General features: G+C 46.1%; 1 protein-coding gene across 7 annotated transcripts in view; it reads right to left on the minus strand.

Moving 5' to 3' along the window:
• Positions 1-21,993, minus strand: part of man2a2 (mannosidase, alpha, class 2A, member 2) — a 35,069-nt gene extending 13,076 nt beyond the window's left edge. Inside the window, exons 1-14 of one of the 7 annotated variants that reach the window (XM_056599484.1) lie at positions 21,787-21,993; positions 17,007-17,187; positions 16,034-16,291; positions 15,437-15,581; positions 14,214-14,385; positions 12,646-12,773; positions 12,233-12,406; positions 10,457-10,643; positions 6,803-6,980; positions 5,617-5,819; positions 4,655-4,837; positions 2,924-3,038; positions 2,053-2,123; positions 416-581 (exon numbers count right to left, since the gene is read on the minus strand). In XM_056599484.1, coding sequence (XP_056455459.1) covers positions 416-581; positions 2,053-2,123; positions 2,924-3,038; positions 4,655-4,837; positions 5,617-5,819; positions 6,803-6,980; positions 10,457-10,643; positions 12,233-12,406; positions 12,646-12,773; positions 14,214-14,385; positions 15,437-15,581; positions 16,034-16,291; positions 17,007-17,138 — 2,112 coding nt within the window. In that variant the 5' untranslated portion in view covers positions 17,139-17,187; positions 21,787-21,993. The other 6 variants (XM_056599482.1, XM_056599483.1, XM_056599480.1 and 3 more) reach the window with 6 other exon arrangements.
• Between the last annotated feature and the right edge of the window lie 1,796 nt (positions 21,994-23,789).

Here is a 23,789-nt window from a genome sequence, read left to right on the forward strand (position 1 = left end):
TTCAGCAGGTCTATAACCTGGTCTGTGAGACCCTGTGTGACTGTAACTGGGATTAAGGAATATACTATAAGGACTATAATGGCGGCATATGGCTCAGGAGGTAGAGAGGGTTAGCTGCTAACCGGAAGGTTGCAAGTACAATCCCCAGGTCCTCAACGGTGGTGTGTGAATGTGTGAATGAATGTGTAAATGAATGGGTGAATGTGAGGCAGTATTGTAAAGCGCTTTGAGTGGCCACTGGCTAGAAAACCGCTCTATAGATGCCTTCCATTTACTAACACACCTGACTCGACTAGAATACGGTACGAAAAATACGATTTTTGAAACTCTCAATCATTCAAACATAACTCGTACAGCCCCCTTCACACACGCCACCCCAGCCCTGCGCTGGACGGCCCGCCCGCCCCAGTCTCACCTTGAAGACCTCGGAGCTCATCTGGATGGGCGACGCCCACTGGGCGCTGACCTGCACGGGGAGTGTCTGCCCGTCCTCCGTGAGCACGCGCACGTGGGCGGTGTTCACCAGCACGCTGACGGCACACAGCCGCTCCTGCTCCACGGGGTTGTACAACACCAGGTACCTGTGGTGGGGGGGGGGGGGGGGGGGGGGTGACGGGTTAACTCTTCAGCCCCGGTCTTCTGGAGACATCTCGCCAGCTCGTGGCGAGGTCTGGCTCCCCTCCCGTACAACATGATATCTGCCCGGTTACTACATAAACTGACCAATCACAACCGTCTATCTGATACGAGTAGGGATGAATACGATGACGTTGCAGGGGAGTGCTTCATTTATAAAAAATAAATATATATACACACACACACACACACACACACATATATACATATATATATATATATACATATACACATATATATATATATATACATATACATATACATACATATACATATACATACATATATACACATACATACACATATATATATATATACACATATATACACATATATACATATATATACACATATATACATACATACACATATATACACATATATACATACATACACACACCCACACACACACACACACACACACACACACACACACACACACACACACACACACACACACACACACACACACACACACACACACACACACACACACATACACATACATACATACATACATACATACATACATACATACATATATATATATATATATATATAATAATTATTTTCATTTTCTTGCCCCTTTTAATTGATACTGTTTGTACGGTTTGCCCTGTTAGTTCTATTTGTCCTGACTATAACATTTACTTTTTACATTTATTTTATCTTTCCTCAGCATTACTTCACACTAGTTTATATTGTATTGTATTGTATTATAGCTTGTATCTCTTCCTTCACTGCTGCTGTGCTATAACACAAGAAATCCCCCTCTGGGGATTAATAAAGTATTATCTATCTATCCATCTATTTTTTCAACAACAACAACAAAGTTGTCTGCTGCTGCTGTAGAACGATCTGTTTATTTTGCTATGTCTGCTTATCTGTTTAAAAAAAATGTGTTGCCCAGTGCTGCATCACCCATTATGTTGCTGATTGGTTGCAGGTCTATCGTATTTTGTCCAGAGGTATTTTGGTCTGCGCCCGTTGGAAATCGAAAATGAACAGAGAGGTTCAATACTGAATGCAGCTTACATTTCGTCTGGCAATGCCAGGCTAAGTAATAAGTCTCATATGATCTTCAACCTAGTCATCTACGCCATATTGTGTCCATATTCTAATAACACATATTGTGTTATTAGAATACGACAAACATTAAGAGAAGACAAGTGTAAGAAGGTTAAAGTCTCTGGAGTTGGTGGTCGTTTTAGCAGCAGTCCTTGTTTGTAGCAGTATTGGCATTCATAGAAGCATTAGAAATACGTAGCTATTGTTGTCTTTCTATGTAGTCACGTTAGTGCTATCTTGTAGTAGTCCTTATGGTAGTCGTAATAGTTATTCAGAAACTAAGTTAAAACTGTACACAATAGTTTCCAAGCACCGAGTACCACCAGCGGTGGGTGGAGCTGTGGGTACCTGGGTCCAGTGGAGTCCAGCTCGATGAGGGTCTTCTGGGGGAGAGAGTCCTGGGTGGCGCGCCGGTCGTCCTGCAGACAGACGCAGTGTTAAACACAATACGACTTTCAATGTGTCAAACACAATACGACTTTCAATGTGTTAAACACAATACGACTTTCAATGTGTTAAACACAATACGACTTTCAATGTGTTAAACACAATACGACTTTCAATGTGTTAAACACAATACGACTTTCAATGTGTTAAACACAATACGACTTTCAATGTGTTAAACACAATACGACTTTCAATCTGTCAAACACAATAGGACTCTCAATGTGTCAAACACAATACGACACGTCTTTCAATGTGACCCCTGCCTTAAACCCCTCACTAACAGCGCTGGACACGGTGGGCAGGAGCAGCGAAGCGGTCGGGTAACAAGGGCCCAGGCATCAAGGACCCAGGCATCAAGGGCCCAGGCATCAAGGGACCGGGCACCATGGGCCCAGTGATCAAGGGCAAGGGAACCAAGGGCCCGGGGATCAAGGACCCAGGCATCAAGGGCCCTGGCCTCAAGGGGGCCAAGGGCAGCAATGTGCCAGGAGGGAGAGCTAACCCAACATGTATGTCATGTGGCTTGAGAGGTAACCGGGCCAACACGTAAATAAACCCAGGTGAAACCGGGCAGAGCATCCTCACTCAAAGGGCACAAGCTGGGTGTGCAAGCACCCAGGCCCAGCCTGCCTTGCAGCACGACCGCCCTGGTTTTTCTCGTACAAAATAAGAAAATAAAACTCATCCGAGATAGCCGGTAGTGCTAGAACCTGAGTGCAGCGACCATCTCTCACACACTTTCCTGTTTCCCTGAGTAGGTAGCGGGCCTCACCGTCTCCAGGAAGGGCTCCGTCTGGTAGAAGCGATAAAACTCCTTGTTCTTCATCACCAGGAAGTGCGCGGCATTGATAATCACGTGCTTCAGACCGATGAGAGATCGCAGGAGCCTGCAGGGGGAGGAAAAGAGAAAGAGAGAGAGAGAGAGAGAGAGAGAGAGAGAGAGAGAGAGAGAGAGAGAGAGAGAGAGAGAGAGAGAGAGAGAGAGAGAGAGAGAGAGAGAGAGAGAGAGAGAGAGAGAGAGAGAGAGAGAGAGAGAGAGAGAGAGGGGGGGGGGGGGGGGGGGGGAGGGACAGTGAGAGCGAGAGTAATGTTAAACCGCTCATTACCTCCTGGACATTTGCACATCGCTGATTGGAAAGGCACAGCTGGACTTTTTGTTTTTCTGGGATTGTTTTTTTTTGGAAGCACTGTTCACTTTAGATTATTCCGTGTAATGGCATGATATTCATCATTCAGAATTTCAATTTTGTCCACAGACATCACAAGGTCAACATATGTATACGTCTTTTACCGTCTGTGATTTTTACCAAGATGGTTACCTTATCCTGGCCATCATCTGATTGTAGCCTTATTCTTTCCCTGTATTCACATTTACATATGTATGTTATATATAATATGATTATTATATGTATATAAATGTAGCCATACGAGTGACTCACTGAGAGAGAGAGAGAGAGAGAGAGAGAGAGAGAGAGAGAGAGAGAGAGAGAGAGAGAGAGAGAGAGAGAGAGAGAGAGAGAGAGAGAGAGAGAGAGAGAGAGAGAGAGAGAGAGAGAGAGAGAGAGAGAGTCAGGAGCAGCACCCAGCTCCTCTTCTCTTTCACACTTTATCCCTTGCCCATGGGCACTAACATCAATCCGTCTCCCCAACCAGAACAAACCAGCCCCCGTCCTCTCCCGCCTCGCCCTCCCCACACCAGCCCCTTCTCTTCCCAGCCTCGCTTTCTTCCCCTCCAGCCCCTGTATAGCTATGCATGCATTTCATATATATGCATAGTACCTCATCGATATACATGCTGCATAGCGACTGTACATGTCATGTACTGTCCTAAAAATGTGCACATCACTTCATACATGTGCATATTTATCCATGACTCTTTTTTTTTTTGGTGGAGATGCATTGAAATGTATCTCTGACCTGGAGCTGAGGCAATGTGAGGTTAGAGCAGTCGAAACAGCAACTATCCTGACCATGCTAAGGGGATCAAGACAAGAACCTACTACTTACTACCCTGAGGTACTTGGCATCGTGCAGCGTCTCATCCTAGCTGTCTTTGTTGTATACAGGGAATGGTTTAACCCAACGATTGTTGGTGCTTGGCACTCTTTTCTATGAACAACCTTACTGCACCCACAGCGATATATTGTTTTTTCTATTTCTTTGGCAAACGTACTTATTGTAAGTCGCTTTGGAGAAATGCCTCTTCTAAAGGGGCGGCATGTGGCTCAGGAGGTAGAGCGGGTTGGCTGGTAACTAGAAGGTTGCTAGTTCAATCCCCGGCTTCTCCTAGCGAGAGAGTCAAGGTGTCCCTTAGCGAGACACCTCGCCCATTCTGCTCCCGTCGCCTTGCGTGGCTGACACCGCCGTCGGTGTGTGAATGTGTGGTGCATGAATGGGTGAATGTGAGGCAGTATTGCAAAGCGCTCTGAGTGGCCACTGGTTAAGAACAGCGCAGCCTGATTGCAGTCCATGCAACGCCCTGAATGTAAACATAGAGCGTCACCTGGCGCCGTAGTCCACCACCACGTTCTCCTTGGCCGTGCCGGTGATGGCGTCGTGGTGCTGGAACAGGGCCACGGTGCGCCGGGCGTCCACCAGCAGGGCGTAGTCCGCCACCGGGTAGCGGCCCTCCATGGCCGCGTGGCGGGCGTGGCCCAGCGCCAGGCTGTACAGGATCTCCGCACCCCTGGATGTAAGAGGTCAGAGGTCAGAGACAACGTTCAGGCCCCGGGTCACGTGAAGGTGACCCCCCCCCCCCCTTTGGTGCCCAGTTTTCTCCTGTTTAGGGTAAGCATCGGGTATTGCGCCGACCTAGGCTACACTTTTCCCTGCACTCCCCCCCCCCCCCCCCACCTCCCTCCCCCCAAACACACCGCTGCCAGTCGGTCCTGTCAACAGCACCGACATTACGGGAACGTGATAATGGCTCATCTCGCTGCGACTCGTGTCATTAAACAGGCCGGCCTGCTAATCACAGGGCCGATATAGTGTCTGGTCGCTGTGTTGGACAGGAGCCCGGCTGGCCCTGCAAACACGTCTGCAAACATGTCAATTCCTATTAAGTCTGAGCCTTCCCCGCTCTGCTGCGGAGGGGATGCGGTGCCATTAAATGCTCTTTCCATCACTGCACCACCTCGGGCTGCAATTAATTATTATTTGTGGATTAAACTGTGATGGGTATTTGTTTTGTTATACTCGAACGTCATACATAATGGCATACAGTTATTAAAGTTATTAAGCCTCAAGGGATGTTGAACTTTTGTCTGTTTGGCATCCAAAGAAAATTGCGCTCTATTAAAATGATAATAACGACAAGAGGCGGAACATCTCCAACCGGAGTCACTGATTGGCCCACCACCGGGCGGTCATCAGCATCATTGGCTGGAAAGAACAGCTTGTACAACGCCATTGGCCACAACCGTGCTAGCACCGAAAGACAAGGCGGTGTGCCGCCGTGGTCCCAACCTGAGGTGAGACTCCAGCACGCGGTCCAGGCTCTTGTAGAAGGGCCTGGAGGTGAAGTAGCCCGTCCAGTAGTGGTCCTCACGGTCGGCGTAGGCGAAGAAGTCTCCGCTGAGCACCGGGAAGTCTGCGGGCCGCGCCCCCTGGGCCACTCCCCCGGCCTTGTACACTGCTGAGAAGTACTCCGACAGGGTCCCGAACTGGGCCTGGTGGGAGGGGGAGACCCAGAATATATGAGGGAAGGAGTGAGTGGGTGGGTGAGTGAGTGAGTGAGTGAGTGAGTGAGTGAGTGAGTGAGTGAGTGAGTGAGTGAGTGAGTGAGTGAGTGAGTGAGTGAGTGAGTGAGTGAGTGAGTGAGTGAGTGAGTGAGTGAGTGAGTGAGTGAGTGAGACCAAAAAAGACAGAGAGAAAGAGAGACACAGACAGACAGAGAGAGAGAGAGGGAGCGAGAGAGAGAGAGAGGTTAGAGTAAGAAGGAGTGAAGAAAGAGGGAAAAGCGAGACAAACAAAGAGTATGATTGTTTAACCTTTCCCATCAGAAGACGTTGTGCCTCCCTCTTTACTCAAGATGGAGATTCATTGAAATAAAAGAGGTTGTGACGCCATTAAGCTAACACGACAGGTGGGCTTGACTTATGGCCCTGATACAGTACAGAGAGTGCATTACACAGTGTTTGTTTAGAAGCACAGAGCATTTAACCTTCTCCTTTCTCCTCCACATTCCCTGATCTGCTTGAGTGATATCTCACATAAGCCAACAAAAGCATATTCACTCCTACGCGAAGAGGACACGCCATCTTACTCGATCAAATAAAGAGGGTCCTTTATTAATCCTAGACAGTGAGACTCGTGGGAACTGAAACGAGTCCATCATGATGCGGCTGCACCCCATCCAGAGCCCTAGAAGCGCTCAGCGTGGACAACGAGAAGGGAGGGAACTTGAATGGTAGTCAACTATCCAAAGACGAGAAAGTGAAAAACTCATTTTGGACCCCGAATAAAGACAGAAATCCAGCAATTTACCTTTACAGTCATTTTGTATTCATAGTTAAGACACATATTGTGATGCATCGAGGATTGTATACAAACACATTGCTTTTCGCCGAATCGCTGTATCACGATATTATCGCAATGGTGGGCCATGTATCGTATCATGAGGTACCCTGTGATTCCCAGTCCTATTCATTACCTTGACGTGCATCTGGGGGTGGGCGTTCATGTGGTCGAAGAGGCGCTGGTAGTTGGAGAACTGCTGGTCCCATTCCAGAGCCATGTCGTAGCGGAAATCATCGCCCAGGGGAACCAGGAGCACTTTGCTGCGGAACAGCTTGGACTTCTTGCGGTACTGGTCCAGCAGTAGGTTTGCTCTGTGTGGGTTGGACAGGAGGGGGGGGAAGAAAGAGAGAAAGAAAGAGAGAGAGAGGGAGAAAGAGAAAGAGAAAGAGAAAGAGAAAGAGAAAGAGAAAGAGAAAGAGAAAGAGAAAGAGAGAAGTTACCAGGCGGCAGTGCTTTTAGCTCAAAGGCTTACATTTACATTTAGGGAATTCAGCAGACGCTTTCATCCAAAGCGACTTACAACTTACAAAAGTACATTTGTCAGAAGAAAGAGAAACCATACATCGCTGTCGCTACCGTAAGGGCGTTCATAGAAACAAGTGCCAAGCACAAACAATCGCTAGGTTAATTAAGTGCCAGGACGCATCACGTACATTTAGTGCGAGGAAGTGCGTACATTAAGTGCCAGGCCGTACCACATACAATAAGTGCGTAAATTATGTGCGAGGACGTACCACATAAAAAAGGTGCGCACATTAAGTGCCAGGACGTACCACATACAATAAGTGGGTACATTAAGTGCCAGGACGTACCACATACAATAAGTGGGTACGTTAAGTGCCAGGACGTACCACACACAAAAAGTGGGTACATTAAGTGCCAGTACGTACCACATACAAAAAGTGGGTACATTAAGTGCCAGTACGTACCAGATACAAAAAGTGGGTACATTAAGTGCCAGGACGTACCACATACAATAAGTGGGTACATTAAGTGCCTGCCACGCCATGGAGGGTGACCTCCGATGGGAGACGGACTCAAATGAACCGTGGGGAGAGAAGGAAATTCGCGCACTCCGTACTCGTTATGTGGTTATCTGAATCAACTTAGAACATGACAACTGGGTCACCGTGGGAATGTGCAAGCCCCCCCTCAGAGGGAAAGTGAGTAATAGCAGAACAAACACTGCATCTCCTCTAGGGCCATCTGGGTACATGGCAAGCACGCAGGCAGGCACAGACACAGGCAGATACACACACACACACACATTTCTCATCCAGCAGTCCTACTAAGTTTTAGCAGAACTTCTGATCCAGCAGTCCTATTGTGTTACAGCTGAACTTCTAATCCAGCAGTCCATCTATGTTACAGCAGAACCTCTGATCCAGCTGCAGTCCCACTATGTTACAGCAGAACCTCTGATCCAGCTGCAGTCCCACTATGTAACAGCAGAACCTCTGATCCAGCTGCAGTCCCACTATGTTACAGCAGAACCTCTGATCCAGCTGCAGTCCCTCTATGTTACAGCAGAACCTCTGATCCAGCTGCAGTCCCACTATGTTACAGCAGAACCTCTGATCCAGCAGTCCTACTGTGTTACAGCAGAACCTCTGATCCAGCTGCAGTCCCACTATGTTACAGCAGAACCTCTGATCCAGCTGCAGTCCCACTATGTTACAGCAGAACCTCTGATCCAGCTGCAGTCCCACTATGTTACAGCAGAACCTCTGATCCAGCTGCAGTCCCACTATGTTACAGCAGAACCTCTGATCCAGCTGCAGTCCCACTATGTTACAGCAGAACCTCTGATCCAGCTGCAGTCCCACTATGTTACAGCAGAACCTCTGATCCAGCTGCAGTCCCACTATGTTACAGCAGAACCTCTGATCCAGCAGTCCTACTGTGTTACAGCAGAACTCTTGATCAAGCAGTCCTGCTATGTAACAGCAGAACTACTGATCTGATACTGATGTTAGAAGCACTTCATGGGGGAGACAGCAGAGTCTGGGCTTCCTCCAAAATAAAAATAAAACCTGCACATCAATAAACCCTGCAGAAAAAGCAACAGTCACCTTAATAAAACATGGTCAACATTCACCACCTAACACTCTCATAGTGAATACAATTTGGACTCAAATCTCCAATAGTTTGGCAGCTTCCTGCTCCTCCACAGCAGATGCAATAGCTCATTGCTGTACCTAACAACAGTCTGTGAATCTTTTCAGGTCAAGATTGACTTTAAATACTTTCGTACCGAGAGGATTCCTGGCAGCTCGCACATGTTTTTGTATCAGCCCATCTGGTAGGAAGCGGGCCTCGAGCGAAAACACATTCAGCAGAAAGTGAGGAAAGTTTTGCTTCCTGGTATCTGGGGGGCCCCGATGTGTTCATTTTGTTTTGGTCCCCTGCTGTTCCTCTAACTGTAACAGCATGATGTGTGCACTGGCAGACCCCTCCGACTCAAGAGTATCCACACGCTTCAAACCATTCGTCCAACACAACACGTTGGACGAGAAGAACTTCAGTCATTCATCGGTCGGAACAACTCCAGCTAAGTGTTGATCCTTTGTCCTTGATGAAGTACTCGGGGACTTGAGACTCCCCTTCGCCACATTCAACCGTTCTTTTGGTGTTTAGCTCTCCCGCATTAATATTGTATTACTTTTGCAGAGGAAAATACTTTTCATTCAAGGGATTCATCCATTGTGTTAAAAGGTCAAGTTTGCCACTGCAGGCAATCAGACGAAACGACGGGCGGGAGACAGCTAGGTAAAATGCATTAGTAATGGTTTCGCAATATTGTGAAGTTTCCGCGAATAGTACTTCAACCGAAGCATGCGTAAGTGCTATGTGTGTATGTGTGTATGTGTGTATGTGTGTGTGTGTGTGTGTGTGTGTGTGTGTGTGTGTGTGTGTGTGTGTGTGTGTGTGTGTGTGTGTGTGTGTGTGTGTGTGTGTGCGTGTGCGTGTGTAGCCACAGACAATATTTAGCATAAATACGTAAATAAATACAAACACACACTAGGTCCACCTAGTGCATTGACAACATTACACATCTAACATGTCTTACATGAAGGAAATGCTGCAAGATCACTACAAATATTTGCCTACTCCTGATATATCTTTTAACCACGGGGGCTCACTCAGTCAGACTTCTTCAATATTGTGGGTTCACATTAAGTTTCACTCTGCCGTTGTTTCTTCATACCCGTTGAAAGACAACAATCTTAACTAGGGGGAGGAACTCTCTCTCTATGATGAACAAGAAGCACTGTGCTGCCATTTGGATTTACATTTAGCAGACGCTTTTATCCAAAACAACTTACAATAAGTCTTCTTTGTCAGAAGAAAGAGAAACAATATATCGCTGTCGGTGCAGTAGGGATGTTCATAGAACCAAGTGCCAAGCACTAACCACTTCCCTGTAGACAACAAGATAGCAAGGATAAAGTTCTACACAATGCCAAGTACTATCTAACTTTCACACACACACACACACACACACACACACACACACACACACACACACACACACACACACACACACACACACACACACACACACACACACACACACACACACACACACACACACACACACACACACCCCCTGTCAATAGAAATTTAGTTTTTTCGACAATGTGAATTCCGCGCCCATATTTGGAAGTCAATGACTGCCCAGCCGAGGCCAGGCTGATATTTATTACGCAACACAAGTATGGACGTCGTCAGGACGGTCTCCCAACAAGGCTACGGCGCAAACGGCCCCAACAGAAGCCCTGCTCACCTCTCCTCTACGTTGGCCTCCACCACGGCCTTGGGGGGCACCTTCCAGGGGCAGTTGACCCGGCCCCCCGGTAGCCTCTTGAAGTCGAATTGGCAGCACACCTTCGGGTCGGGCCCACAGGTATGGGGCACGTCGTAGCTGTAGAAGGGCATCATGTGGCAGAAGATGTCAGAGTCCGACGATTTGTCTGCGGGGTGGGAGAGAAGAAGAAAGTGGAAAAATAAATAGATGAATGTACAAGTGAAAGGTTTTTGTGGCTTCGGAGAATCAGCTCGACTTGAAATTCGTCGTTACGGGGTAATCGGGGAGATAAGAAGCGGGAAGAAAAATTCAAGCCATGTAGTTGGAAACTTAAGTACGCAATGGATAGTCAACAGAATGCATTGGTACTCCCATGCCTTAGGGGGCGCTCTACGGCACCTGTTAAGTGTAACTTATACAATTTTCCTGTAATAAATCAGAGTTAAAATGAATATCAATGTCTCAACCTTCTTGTGTCACGCCGTTGCTAAGTTATCCTTGCTAAGTTATCCTATCCGTCTGAAGCGCTGCATGTCCTTCGACATGTCCGTTCTTTCTAGAAGGACTCTAAGGGGCTAGGCTGGTTCTGCGTCGGCCAAAACGCACCGCGTTGCAGAAGGGAATGACTCACCATTAGGAAGGTGGAGAGCAATCGACACCCAATACCTTGACCAGTAAACAATTAACCCCAGCAAGCGGCATAATGAGTCGTTTTAACACCCCCCCCCCCTTAAGATTTATTCCATGTTTGTACAACTGAGTTTTGCAATTTGGCTCTCACACAGTTAGGTCGGGACACCTGGATTTAAGAGAAACAAAGTAAGAAAAATGTAACTTATTTTCAAATTACTTATTAACTTTTTAACTTGAGGTCAATGTTTGTGTATCATGTTTGTTATACTATTCTGTTATGCAATTTGGCTCTCACACAGTTCAGTCAGAGACCATGGATTTAAACAGACAAAATATGATGCACGAAAATGTGACTTATTTTAGAATTACTTATTACGTTTTTAACTCAAGGTCAAAAGCAAGAACCGATTCTCCGTTTCCATACAATTGTGGGTGAAGCAACACGACAGCTCACTTGCTCCCGTCACCCTGATGCTCAGGGAGAAGGGGACCGATGAAACACTGATATCTCCCTGGTAAAAAGGCCATCCGTGATGATGACACGGAGTGACACCGGCTTTCAGAGGTAAAGTAGTTCTAATGACAGCGATGAGGAAGTAGATGTCGGAGTGGGGTTTGAACAGCAGTTTATGACCGGGGTAATCGTGGCAGCTGAGGAGTGATATGGCTTCAGCGCTCCCTGGAGCAGTCTGAGTGTAGGAGCCCCCGCATTTAATTAAAAGGGGGGCTGTGACAGGAGGCAGAACAGGATGAACAGACAGGATCTGCGCCGGGCATCCGTCACTATTTAGTGTGTCACCGGGTTTATCATTTTACAACGGCACTATGAATATTAGCACACTAAATCTCCCACTTGGTGCTTCGTATTCGGTGCGACAAAGCAAGTGTTACTGAACTGGGACTGGGAAAAGTGTTCCCAGGGAGGTTGGCATGAATGCCCTCAACAATACATGCTTGGAGATGAGCGAACGCCTCTCACCCCCTATCCACGGCCCTTCTTGTCAACTTATCGTTGCTGGGCTGCAGCGTTTAACCTTCGGGCTAGGCTTAGGGCCAGGGCTGTGTTGTGTGGGGTAAGGGTTAGGGTTAGGGTTGGGGAGCCAGCCTCAGGGAGCCACTCACCCCAGGACTGCCTCCACATGAACTCCAGGCTACGCGTTGAAGCAAAGTGTTTCTTGATGGAGTAATGGACCCTCTGGATCAGCATGCTGGTCAGGTTGGCCTTCTTCAGCAGGTAGGCCATGGTAGCGCTGTGGCCGAAGGGGTCGATGGCCCACCCTGACTGGGGTTTCACACCTAGGTCGCAATGTAAGGTAAAACGTACACAAACTGAGAACATGCATTTCCTTACAGCTGCTACTCAAGGCGCATGACTCAGGAAGGGATACATTCAGATCACAACGAAACACAATCATAATATTACACGGAAAAGCTGAATTGCACAGCACAGGCTGATGAATGTATAGCTACAGGGAGTGGCGTGGGAAAATGATTGCGCCGCAGCGATATAGAAAAGCCGTACGCGAGGGCCATACCCAGATTGGTCTCCAGCCACTGGTGTCCTTCGATGAGCTGGTCTAGCATGGCAAAGTAATGCGCGTTTGCCTCGTCTGTCATCACCCATCCGCCAGTAACGATCTCCAGCTGGCCCGACTTCACCAGTCTGTCGGAGGAACATTTGGACAACAAGGTGGCAACTCAATTTTCAAGTCATTATGTTTGATTAGCCCTTAATCAGTTATAATCACAGTCTCAAATGGCTGCACGGGCCGCATTTCAGGACGCCCCGGCCCTCAGTATGTCAAGAGAATATAATCCCCTAATTAACTGGAAAAGGGTGTGGTGGCCATTGAGGCCCGTGTTAAGGAGATGACCTATTCTAGGAACATCCCTGGGTTCTTAAGTCCATCTACAGATACTTAAGGCAGAAAGAAAAGCAGCTTACTTGCCACTACTACGCGTTGTCTGCACTAATTCAGGATAACGTCACAAAGCTTCGGAAAATACAACAACAAATGTGAAGCATTTTTAAAAAACTTCTACAAATTTATGTTCACTTCCATCATTCCCTAGCAGCTTTGGAAACAAAGCACTTTCCCTCGCAACTATAGGAAAATCATATCATTATTAACACAAATAATAATGATAAATACAAATAAGATGGCAACAACACAGACACTAATTTGTGTGGAGAGACGAAAGAGGAAGACACCGAATCGGTTTGTATGGTTTATCTGTGGGCCATTTGGATATGGAAAGCAGAGGAGTGTAAGAGAATCATGGTAGTGGGAGGAATAGAGATGTTCTGTTAAAATTTTTTTCCTTCCCGATACTGATTCCTATTCCGGAACTTGAATGTCGGCCGATACCGAGTATATACCGATACAGCATCTAGCATTGTAACTGTTAATAGCACTTTTCGGTTTTCATACGATGCCGCCAATGTAGTCGGTTCACGGTGACACGGTGTCCAAAAAACAATAATAATCTGAACTAGATAATTTACATTTCAGAATATATAATTAGAATAATACATTTGAATTCTTCTAGTTAAGAGTGAGCATCCATGTTTTTCCAACTTGGCTCTAACGCACGTAGGGAGGATACCGTTTTCCATTCCGCCTTTCCACCTCCGACTGTCAGCGAACGCAGCATAATGCCTCATGCCCACTGCACCGTCAGTCAAAGGACTCAGAAGGCGTGGCTGACGGATGGGGGAGGTTTCCAGGGTCGTCAGAGCCCGAGTAGTGTCACAGTGCCTACATTTGCATACGTGATCTGATTGGATGACGGATCCGTCGCTGCCGAAAAAGTTGCAATTTTTTCAACTTTTTGACGGAGCCTTCAGCGCACGGATCCACAATGCATTGCGCGTCCGTCCCCATTCAAAGTCAACACAGGCGATGTTCCCTGCCTGTGTAGAAAATGAGCTAGTCACGTGATGGTATCGGATCGGCGCATAGACTTGCGTACTCGCTGATTCCCTGATACTGCATTTTAGGCAGTATCATAGGAATTTCCGACTGGTATCGGTATCGGTATCAATAGCAGTATCGGAAACCACTCAGAAACAAGACTAGCGTTGGACGCTGCTGGGACCTACTTGTGTGTGGCCTCCCTCTTCTGCTTGTCCGCGCCCTCCCACCACTTGGAGAAGTAGGAGATCTCCGACCAGATGAACCTCCGGCGGGGGTCTTCGCCAAGTTTCAGCACCATGTTGTTCAGGATGTGCTGCGTCTGCTCCAGGAAGTACTTGTCAAACGTCTTGATCCATCCTGTCACATGGACACAAAAGGGTGGGCTTTGATTGGCTGTTGATGGTGCGCACCGTTTCTTTTGCACTTTACTACCGACTGCGTATAACTAAATGTACTGTAGATTGACACGTGTCAATCTACAAAAAATAAATGCATAACGTAGAGGACAGACACACATTTTGTCTCGCTTATGTGAGACTGGATTTTACAAACAGGAGCAGAAGTCAAAGTCAACATGATACACTTCAATAAAAGTTATTACAATGGAATAGAAAAAGAGAATGTTACAACACCATCCTGTGTGTGTGCCTACAGCTGACATACGGACTTTCATTTCAGAGTCTAAGGCAGTTCAATAGACCCTAGGAAGACACTGATGCAAACCAGAATGAACCCATCGGGAGCGTCTTCGGCACCAGAGGAGATGTCTCCTACTCTTCTCTGGTCATTTCCTTAACTCAACTTTGCAAGGACTGGTATGACCTATCGCCGTGGGTTATTTTTTGGTTACTATTTCAGGGAATCCCTAGTATGTCCTATCATTTTGGTTGGTTTCCCTGTCCTTTGTTAATATAAGGGTTCATTAGTTCATTAGTAAATTGGATATGGGTTGTATGTTGTTTATATCCTGGGATGGGGGCAGCTAGAATATCCAGGGCTGTTGTCTCAGCAATGTTGGTTTATATTGTGCCATAACCCCTTAGAGTGTCATTACAGGACAAAAAAGAGGTCATACGCCTTCCTCAACTCTGATGTTTTGAAATATCATGTAACTAAACTTAAATGTGCAATAGGACAGCTGTCCAATAATCCCTGTTATTATGGACTCAAGTGATAATTCCATGGCATCGATCAATTGCATCATCCACTTCGACATTAAGTTTTCACATCTGTTTGTAACTCCTGGAGGGAAACAACACGCAGGGATTGATGGAAATGTACGGCTAGAATACGAAAAGAAAAATCAGCCGTACTACGTATGTTTTGCATGCTTGTGACCCATATCAGAGCCTTCCAGTTGAACCTGGAGCCCTCCCCGTGGTGGGTACGAGCGACCGGGAGAACTCACCGGGGTCGTTATGCGAGTGGGGGACGACAAACACCTGCAGAGGCTCCTTGTCCCACTCTTCCGGTTCGTACGTGATGTCGAAGCCCTGCTTCCACACGCCGCCGTCGGGGTTGTCGAACTTCAGCAGGGAGTACACATCCAGCATCTGAAAGGGAAACACACGTCATTCACGGTGCAGAGCACACCTTGCACAACTGGTTGCACATGCATGACTCTGTATGTGACTTGGGAGGCCTGGAGTTGAACTTCTCCCCATAAGTGTGTGGTCGGGGTTGTATTTAAAGAAAACAGCCGTTCAACATGAAGAAACAAAATACAATTACATACCAACACTATTTATCATTAGAAAGAGAAACAATATATATCGCTGTTTGTACAGTAAGGATGTTCATAGAAACAAGTAGAAAGCACTAACAATCGCTATGATAACCCTTCCCCGTACACAACAAAGACAGCTTGGATAAGAGTTTGACAGGAGGGTGATACGCCCTCCATGTGTGCACCTGACCTTTGATACTGCTCTTGAAAAGAGTCTGCAGATAGCCCTGACCGCAACCCCGATTTTGTTCCATTTCGGACACGCGGACACTCACTCACCTGGAGGTCACTCTGTCCGTGGTTGTCCACGGCGACCTGGCAGTCCTGGGACTTGACGGCGACGAAGGAGGGCCGTCCGTCGAAGGGCAGCACCCAGGAGCCGTTGGCACTGCGGAAGGGCAGGTGGCCGCTGGGCGACACGGCGCCCGTATCCGTGAGCTCCATCACAGAGTCTTTTATGTGGCTGATGATCTGGTGGTTCTCCTCCAGCAGCTGCTCCAGCTGTTCAATCCGGTTCTGCAGCACAGAGATCTGACTCTGGAGTAGCAAAAAATACACCCCCATGTTATATATATAGACATTGTGTTACACATTTAGAGACGTAGGCGATGAATACAGATCCACGTTTCCCTACTGCGGTGCGTTTAAGTAGCGTGATGTATTTAATAATAAAAGCCTTTAAAACCCATGAAATTATCAAGACTATAATGCGTGCTTTCACTGATGAAAAAATGCAACTCTTGCAGAGTCACGAAAGTCTTAATATTTCAGCACAGTCTAATGGAAAAACTGAACTAAATAACACTGCAGTGTCTACTCAGTTAATTTCCATAATGATGGCTTACTAAAGCAGTACAATGCCTCAGAGGCTACAGTGGGAAATAAGTGGGCGCTATTTAAGGAAACATGATTTATTCAAAAATATGAAATCAACAACTAAGGCCAGGAGTGTTTTGCTTTGATGCAAACCGAAGGAAATCGTTCACGTCCTCCTACTTGTGGTGTAGTTTGTGTAACCACTGGAAGGTTCACGGTTGTGCCTTATTGGATGCATCTACTTGTATACCCTTCCACTGTCCAGGTATTAAAATAACCTTATTGTTCACAGCTCAAGATCGGCCGTTATAGTCTCTACCACACACAACCCGAGAAGTAAAAAAAAAAAGAAGGTAAAACCAAAAAAGTGCTTTAAAAATAGCATCCCATTAGGTATCGATGACATTACAGAGACAGCAGCACCAGATGCACTTACTCTGGGGAAGTTTCCTCCATTTTGTCGCCTCGCGGGGTCATGTTGGACCCTGTCCAGCATGAGGTAGAGCGAGAAGACCGCCACGCAGAATATGGCGCCGCCGCACACGGTCACCTGTTTCCTCAGCTTCATCTTGTACCCCCAGACGACGTCACGACGCGTATGACCTGGTCCACAGCCGCTGCTTACAGGACACCACGCGGGGAAGGAAACACAAGCAGAATTCAGCACAGGGAGGCAGAAAAACCCAGAACGTCTCTCTCCTTCTCTCTCTCTCTCTGAACACATGAACCACTGTTACCAACAGTTTGGTGGCTCATCCGTATTGCCCCCGGCTTTCTCCCCCGAGATCTGAGGGAACGGCACAGCAGACTTGTAGCGGTAGTGGCAGCAAGACGGGATGGATGGCATTAGGAAATTAGGCGTTTGGTTGAAAGAGGTTCCACCTTTTAGAGTGCAGGATGGGGGGCAGGGAGGGTGGGGCTTAAACAGGGAGCCTACTGTCTGATTAGAATGGTGGGCATGGTTGTGAGTCCATCTGAGCTCCTCTACTCTGCTTTGAATCCCAGAAGAGCGTCTTATCTTCTAGTGCAGCTGTAACCGACTCTTGCTCACTTCCAGGCAGTGTGGAGAGAGGGAGAGCCGGCGTGTTTCTTTCGCTCCCTATAAAAGTTGCCTCAAGGCCACCCAGTTGTCTGGATGAAAAGGCCTTTTTGTGTCAGTAGAGACATGCAAAGAATCAGCAGTTGGAAGTTTCTCTTTGCCTTGGCTTTGATTGCAAAAGATAAAGATAGTGGGCAAGTAGGTAAATGTAATTACTGCCCACTGTTGTATGGAATTATTAGGGGTCCGAGCAGCGAAGCTGCTTGGTCCCCTATTGTTTCTGTAACGTTTTCTTTTTTTTCAAATTCTGTAAAAGTCATACTGCAGCCTATACCGTAAGTCGAAAACTCTTGAATTTTTCAGGTATGGTTACCAATAACCCCCACTACCAATGAACCCAAATTGTGGTACTGCACCCAAATGTGGCACTATTGTAAAATATCATGAATTAGGCTTATTTCTCCTCACCAGATTGAACTGGACTCAAAATTCTTTCCGAATATTAATCTTTAGAATCAGATGCATTTATAAAACCCTGTAAACCCATGCCGTAAAATTTTTTACTTTTCCCACAATTCCATATTAAAGCTAAACATGATAAAAAGATTCACAGGCTACAAAAATAATCAAAAATTTACCAAAATCGCCACATAAAATCTTTAGACCAAGCCCCACAAAAATCCTTGAACAGAATTTGTTTTATTTAGTTCCATTTGAGAAATATTGGCCATTAAAGTTAGCCCATTTTCCTTATATGACCATTTTGTTATTGTATAAAAAAAAAAACATAAAACTATTATTAGGTGGATACCAATACCCCCCACTACCCATAAACCCAAATTGTGGTACTGCACCCAAAGGTTGCGCTATTTAAAAAAATATGAACTAGCCTTCCTCCTTACTAGATTGACCTGGACTCAAAATTCTTTCATCATATTAATCTCTAAAATCAGATGAATCTTTTTTACCATGGTCTTCTGCTCTAAAATGTTTTACTTTTCCCAAAATTTCATAGAAAAGCCAAATGTCCGTCCACAGTCTCAACCCATTTGGCCTATTTGACAATATTGTTATTGTATAACTACCATACGGCTATCATTAGGTGGATACCATTAACAGTGCAAATTATCAGATCTCTACTCTTTTAAGAAAGCCCTTAATTCTCTTGTGAAATGTGTGCTTGGAGATTTCTTGATGTTGTGTGCTTATCAATCGACATTTTCATGATGTGAATGAGGCTTCATGCAGTTCAGGAACGGTACTGGTGATCATTAGGTTGAGAGTTGGAATCCTGATTAGAGCATTATGAACAAGCTGAACACGACATTCTTGTCATTGCCACTCATTTAAGAAACACAACATTGAACAGCACCTGAAAATCATCAGGCAATCAACATTCCGGCTCATTAGTTTCCAAGAATCGGACTGCCAAGACACAGTATGGCATTAAGGGGAACTTCTTCATGAACCATTTTTCCTTCATAATTAGGGTTAACCCTAACCCTATTTATATTTCTTCCGTTAAGTGTTCTTGACTACAAATGTTTAATTTTCCAAGAATTTCAAAGATTTTTCAGGTATATGCTTTGAAGAAAGCCCTTAATTCAATTGAGAAATGTGTGCTTTGAGTTTTCTGGATGTTGTGTGCTTATCAATAGACATTTTGACCATGTGAATGAGGCTGCAGTTCAGGTTTAAGTGGAACATCTTTCCTTAAATATGACAATTATATGTTATATTTATACATCTTCCATAAGTGTTTATTGCTTTTAATTTTGCTCGGACCCCGTTAATCACCTCTTGTGGTTATATTTTAACATTGTTTGCATGCCGTGGTGTAATGTAACAATATGACCTTATAATACAGGCATTGATGTACTAATACTAATAAACAATATATCTATTAAATATTGCACATTAATAATAAATAATACACACTATATGTGATATACCTTATATATATAATATACAGTGCATATTATAAGCAAGTACTTTTAATAGCAAGCATTGTCTGTACTCATAATTCACTGAACAAGTGAGGGTCGTTTCAGGCCAGGGGTCATTGCCAGGAGCGACGGTAGAGTGAATGAACGCTTGCCATGTACTTCTTTATTCGACGTGTCCTAAACAGACACACACGACCCCGCCCACAACACCCTACCCAGGGACTGCTGCTACTTCACTCTGTAACAACCAGACTGCGCCCTTTGGGACCGGATTCTCCCACATCTCTGGAACAGGTGTTTCCCCTTCTCTCACTCCCTCTCTCCAAGTAAAGCCTGCATAATCTTAATCTGATCCATGTTCTGCAGGCGGCCGTGTAAGCTTCACAAAGTAAAATCGCTTCAGTTGAAACCACACATGGATAACAACAATGTGCAAGGTGTCCAAAAAAACAGTCATCAACCACTTTCAACTGCTTTTCAACATCCAGAAAACAGGAACTGAGTTGTTATGGACAGTGGATAGGTAAATATGAAAACATGCATGTCAGCTCATCTGACAAACCCCGGACGAGCAACTGTGTCTGGATCGTTTGCATCCAAAGCAACACAAAGTACGGTAGACTATTCAACTATTGAGTAACGCTTTCCCAACGAGTTACACATCATTGCACCCTCACCCTAAAGAGGGTAAACTAGTGGAGACCATAGGATAAGAAACATGCAACCCAACACGTATCCGTGATTGTGACAGCTGCTTGGATCCTCCAACACAAATCACAGTATCACCCGACTTGGACACAGACCTCGGACCCAGACTCTCAGATGCAGACCTCGGGACCCAGACTCTCAGACACAGACCTCGGAGGAAAGACCTAGGAGGACAGACCTAGGAGGACAGACCTAGGAGACAGTCCTGTCAGCTGTGGACCAGACCCAGCTACGTGGAGCTACCTCCCCTCCCACCCATCACAACTTAGTGGTCCTGCTACCGGGATCAACACGTCCACCCCTCCCAGGAGCTGGTCCACACACATACGATCCTGCTCAAGTCCTCCACCCTTGAACACACTATCCGGCAGACTGACGTGACGGACAGCCGCGTAAAACATGTTCAAGAACGCAACCAATGTCAACATTAGCATTCTGGTAGCAGCCACCACAACTTTAGCTACGTGGCTAGCTGCCCCGTACACCTTACCTTAGCACACTTTCATCTGGGATCGCTCGTTTTGTCCTGTGGTTATCCGATTGTGTGCATCGGGATCAGGGTGTGTTGGTCCCAGGTAGGAGGGGAGATACACGGGTAAAGCTACGCCATTTCAGCCCAATGGCAGATCAGCAAATGAATTAAAGATAGAGAGAGAGCCGAGGCGCTAGCTAGGGCTGAGGAGGAGGACTGAACAGCAAAGCCTTGTGGGAGCGGACGAGTCGGTGTGTGATTAGACTTAGGCTTCGAGAGGAACGGGCCATTTGGTGTTATACCGGTCTACTGCCACGCAACGTCCGGTCTTTTACTTCCTGGGAGCTGGGTACGCCAGTTGAAAGTCCAGGGAGTAAGTAAGTAAGAGAAATTAGAATATTACAAGAATTAGCAGAAGAAAAACATCAAGGAAAATAAATAGAGAATATTTGAAGTATTAAAACATATAAAATATAACATATAAATACTGGACGAAGCAATATCCAAAACCTGTCACGGAAATGGTTATCAGACTACCGGAAGTTGGTCACTGTCGCCTCTCACCGCTAAACCCGCGTAATTTAAAGTCCCGCCCATAACGCTCATTTAAAGCATCCCGTCCCACGCATTCTACTGTGGCATATAACGCTTGTGAACGAGGTTAGATTACAACAGAGAGAACCAAACCAAACACTGTAGTCCACTTGATTATTAACAAGAAGTCTACAGTGTACTGCAAGTATGTGACCACCACATACTGTAAGTCATTGAATTTCCAGAGTTTAGAAATTCCTTTAGATTCGATTAGGTTTGCATTGTCTTTGCCTGATAAACCACAAAGAAACTTAGTTCTGCATAATTCATCCATTTAGCAGCATGAAATAAGAATAAATGTCCAATATAATGAATAGTCCTCTCCAATTAACCAATTAACCAGACAGTTATGTCACTTGCACTAGCAACAGTTATATATTATAGATTGGGCTATCAACTGCTTGCCTTTGCTGTGTGCCTCGGTGGAGCAACAGAACCAGACTGAACAACAGTGCACCTGGATGCTCTCGGTGGTGAAGCGGTAGAAGCTGATCAGCTGTTATTAAGGGGAGCCTGTTGCGCCTCAGGGTCCTCAGATAAGAGAGGCGGCTGCCGGCTGTGCTTGACCAGGCGGGAGGTGTTCAAGCCCCAGGTCAAGTCCTCAGATGTATCGGACTCCCAGGAAGTTGAATCTGGTAACCCGCTGAACCTCCTCCTCCTCCCCATGGATCCAAAGTCCAGTGCAGTGGGTTTATTTGTTGTTTTCCCTGAAGTCGATAAGGATTTCTTTATTTTTTTGTTTGGGTTAAAGTCCAAGTCGTGTTTCCTGCGCCATGCAGACAGCGACTGAACCTCTGATCGCTCTAGGCTGTTAGGTTATTATTCAATATCAGACCCGCTATGCTCATGTTGTCTGCAGATTCGTGTTGGAGCTGCGGGGGGGGGAGTGCAGTCGTTAGGGTAAAAGGGAGTAGAGGAGGGGACTGAGGACACTGCCTTGTGGGATGCCAGTGCGGAGGTCTCCTGACGTAGGTTTTAGGCATCTCTAGGTAGGGGAGAGCGGTGGAGCTCTGACGTGATGGTGTCGTATATAGTTCTGTTGGCCTTGAAGGCAAACTAGTGTTGGTCGTGGTCCGAGGTGATGCAGGCCAACACCCGTCTCTTAAAGAATTATATTTCATAGCCAGGCTTATTCCTTTATAAGTCTTTCTTTGCCTGCATGGCTGTATGGCTTTGGTGATTCTGTGTCCTAATATTCTGCTGATTGGGTCTACCTGTCATTTATGGATTATGTAAGAGTTATGCGGATGCCATTGTCTTGGTTTATTGAAAAAGCAAAAGCGTATAATAATTATGTAATGTGAAATGGGCTACATAAATTAAATTTAAATATATATATATTCATTTATTTACATATATCGTCTGTTATAATTATTTTTATAATTATTACTACCACCTTTTTCTCATTATTATATGATATATATAATTATACAATTCACAATATTGGAGTTATTATTGAGGTTATCAAACAATACCACTAATTGGTGACAATAAGAGGTAATAGGACTGCACTTCACTCTTCTGAGTGAGGTCTCAGCTGCCATGCAGGACTGACAGAGGGGAACAGGATGGTCCGGACTCCTGGTCCCTCAGGGGCTTGGTAACCCAGACACTAAACAAACGTGAACAATGGCCACCTGAAACCAGACGTCAACGAATCCACATTCCTTCAAGAAATGCGATCCCTTTTACTGTGTAGTACTTTCCCAAAGAGTCATTTCTTTGACTCAGGAGAGCCGTTGGTGTGTGTGTGTGCGTGTGTGTGTGTGTGCAGGGCCGGCGATCGGCATAGGCGAGCTAGGCGACCGCCTAGGGCGACAAATGCGTTGGGGGCGCCCTCTGGTGGCGCCCTTAATTAAAAAATATATCAATTAAAATATACGACGCGAACGGAGAAGCGAGGGGGCGCGGGAGCAATTGTCAGGGCGGCCCGAAACCGTCAGCGTAGCACCCCCCCCCCCCCCCCCCCCCGCTCGCAAGACCTGTCCAGGGCGCAAGTTGATTCCGAGTCGCCTAGGGCTCCGAAACGGCCAGCGCCGGCCCTGTGTGTGTGTGTGTGTGTGTGTGTGTGTGTGTGTGTGTGTGTGTGTGTGTGTGTGTGTGTGTGTGTGTGTGTGTGTGTGTGAGTGTGTGTGTTTTCACTCTGTCCTTGGATTCAACTGAACAAGAAATATTTAGCCATCCGTCTATCCAAACATATTAATAAAGAATGTTGAAAAAACCATTATTATGTTGCATACTTATTGAACTGCAAGAATACATGTTGCATTTTACACAGAGACACGTGAAAAGGTGTGTGTGTGTGTGTGTGTGTGTGTGTGTGTGTGTGTGTGTGTGTGTGTGTGTGTGTGTGTGTGTGTTTGCCTGTGTGCGTGTGTGTTCATACGTGCGTGTGTGCGTGTTTGTGTGTGTGTGTGTGTGCGCGCACCACCTATAGCGTGTGCGCATCGTTCAAGCCTT

Source organism: Gadus chalcogrammus, chromosome 9, assembly GCF_026213295.1.
Source record: "Gadus chalcogrammus isolate NIFS_2021 chromosome 9, NIFS_Gcha_1.0, whole genome shotgun sequence".
NCBI lineage: Eukaryota > Metazoa > Chordata > Actinopteri > Gadiformes > Gadidae > Gadus > Gadus chalcogrammus.